This window comes from Mustela lutreola, chromosome 1 (genome assembly GCF_030435805.1).
Source record: "Mustela lutreola isolate mMusLut2 chromosome 1, mMusLut2.pri, whole genome shotgun sequence".
Lineage (NCBI taxonomy): Eukaryota > Metazoa > Chordata > Mammalia > Carnivora > Mustelidae > Mustela > Mustela lutreola.
In genome coordinates, this window is record NC_081290.1 from 275451056 (window position 1) to 275453622 (window position 2567).

The 2567-nt window shown below is 34.4% G+C and overlaps 1 protein-coding gene across 1 annotated transcript; it reads right to left on the reverse strand.

Annotated features, from left to right (window-relative positions):
* Window positions 1–789: 789 nt before the first annotated feature.
* Window positions 790–1719, reverse strand: LOC131822593 (olfactory receptor 4C46-like). Its single transcript, XM_059158882.1, has one exon. The coding sequence runs from the start codon at window positions 1717–1719 to the stop codon at window positions 790–792; it is 930 nt and encodes a 309-aa protein (XP_059014865.1).
* Between the last annotated feature and the right edge of the window lie 848 nt (window positions 1720–2567).

Here is a 2567-nt window from a genome sequence, read left to right on the forward strand (position 1 = left end):
AAATGCATAGTTTAATGAAGAGTTCAAAAAATTGTGGTTTCTCAGAGAGATCTCACTAGAAATCTCAGTCTGAATCAGATAAATGTAGGGGAAAAGTCCCATGTCTCCACAATTATTTCTTGTTCAAAGTTTTCTTGATGTTATTCAGCTCCCTTCATGCCATTATTCATCATTCAATATTTATTGTGCCCCATCCATTGTGCTGACTTGTAGAAACTATTTTTAACAAATAGTTAAGTGCTCTATGGAGTGTGACTTTATTTAATAGAAATGCCTCTCAGATAATAAGATGTTCACTAATTTGAGTTATGATTCTTTGTAATGGGTTAGCAGCCTATGAAGGGTAACTTGAACAATACTACATGACTCAGAAGTCTACAAGGGAATTTGAAAACTTGGAGGGAAATTCATTACCTCTCAGAGATTAAATTAGACTCTAATTTTATAGGAAGCATGTTATCATCAATACTGGTATATAAAACTGAGCAGAATTCTTAATAAAATATGTTAGATTTTATGAAGAGTGAATATATAGATACTGAATATTCATAGTGAATATGAATATATATATACTATGTGCTACACATATGTATGTGTATACATATGTATATATGTAAAAACTATGGTTAGTTTTTTCTTTCTTGCACACATTTCTGCTCCACTCAGTTCAGAAGGTAGCATTCATAGTAGTTTATTTACTCTTTATTTGGTAGGTATCCTTTCTGAGAACTTCCAAAATGTCCTTTTGACCTTTGTTTTAATTGAATCAGTGCTGAGCTCCAGGCATATTTATTTCTCACTTGAAATAACTTTTCTACTACACAATTTCCTAATGGCATTTTTCATCTGATCATTTCTTAAGGTATAGATTAACGGGTTTAACATCGGTGTTATCATAGTATAGAACACTGAGACTGTTTTATCAATAGATAAAGTAATCGCTGGTCTCATGTACACAAAAATGCAGGGCACAAAGAATAGGATAACTACTGTGATGTGGGAGACACAGGTGGAGAGGGCTTTGCGCTTTGCCTCCAAGCTGTGGTTCCTTAGGGAGTACAGAATGACCACATAGGAGATGATCAAGAGAAGGAAGAGGAAGACACAGATGAAACCACTGTTGGCAGCAACAAAGAGCCCTAGGGTGTGGGTATCAGTGCAGGCAAGATTGAGCAAAGGGTTCAGATCACACATAAAGTGATCTATGACATTAGGGCCACAGAAGGGTAAAGGGATGATAAAGAGGATCTGTATGGCTCCATGAAGAAAACCTCCCACCCACGCCACTCCCATTAACAGGCCACACACCCGCCGATTCATGATGGTCGTGTAGTGCAATGGTTTGCAGATGGCCACATAGCGGTCATAGGCCATCACAGTAAGTAGGATGATATCAGCACCTGCAAAGAAATGTTCTCCCAAGATTTGGATTATACATGCATTGAATGTGGTGGTCTTCTTTTCACGGAGTGAATCTATGATCAGTTTAGGGGTATTAACAGAAGAATAGCAGGCATCAATGAAAGAGAGATAAGCCAGGAAATAGTACATGGGAGACCCCAATAATGGGCTGGCAATGATAGTGACCACGGTGAGTATATTTCCTACCTCAGAGATGATGTAAATCACCAAAAAGATGACAAATATGATTTTCTGCATCTTTGGATTCTCTGTGAGCCCCAGTAGAACAAACTCTGTCACATTGTTTCTATTCTCCATTATTTTATATTATGAATAATTGCATTACCTGAAAAAAATTCCTTTGGATTAATGGAACCTTGAATATATTAAGCTTTTTCATCTAGTAAACAATACATACCTAGATTCTATGGAATTATAGATTCTCATGTAGTTTTCTGAGATAGAAAATGAATTATGAAATCTTTAAGATTATGGAAACTATTTACTCATTGAAATTTCTGTTGAGTATGGCCATAGGGAACTTTGTAAACACACAGGCAGGAGATCATTTGTGTACCCTTTGTCATCTAAGGTGATTAATCATGTAACAGGAAATAGTCAATTGAATACACACTGGCAGTTAAGTAAGAAAAGGGAGGTAGTATATGATGTAAAAGCTATGAATGTAAGGTTAGGAATTTTACCTTTATACTTAGGAAATGGGAAACCACGAGAAGACAGTGAGAATATATATGGAAAAGTGAAGAGGAATTAAAGGAAGACATAATAAGGGATAAAATTTTAATAAATGTCTTCATGTGTCTTGGATGAAGTGGGGTGAGGTTCAGTAAGACGTTGGAAGCTAGAGACAGAAACCCCAGTTAAGAGTTTATTTATTATAGTTGACATAGTACTAACAGGGTGTTGGTTGTGGGTATGTAAAGTATACAGAAGCTACTATAAAAATAATTAATAATGTTTATTTTTTATATAAAATAGTATTATTTTTGCTAAATATACATATAATATATATATATATATATATATATATATAAAGACAGTGAGAGTTTAATAATTGATTAATATGTTCATGGTATAATAGCAAGTGTTGTATAGATAGGATTTCATTAAATACTGATAACATCCTATTTGTTTAATGTTATTCC

Coding starts and splice junctions, on each gene's coding strand:
- LOC131822593 (XM_059158882.1), bottom strand. CDS start 1,719: ATGGAGAATAGAAACAATGTGACAGAGTTTGTTCTACTGGGGCTCACA.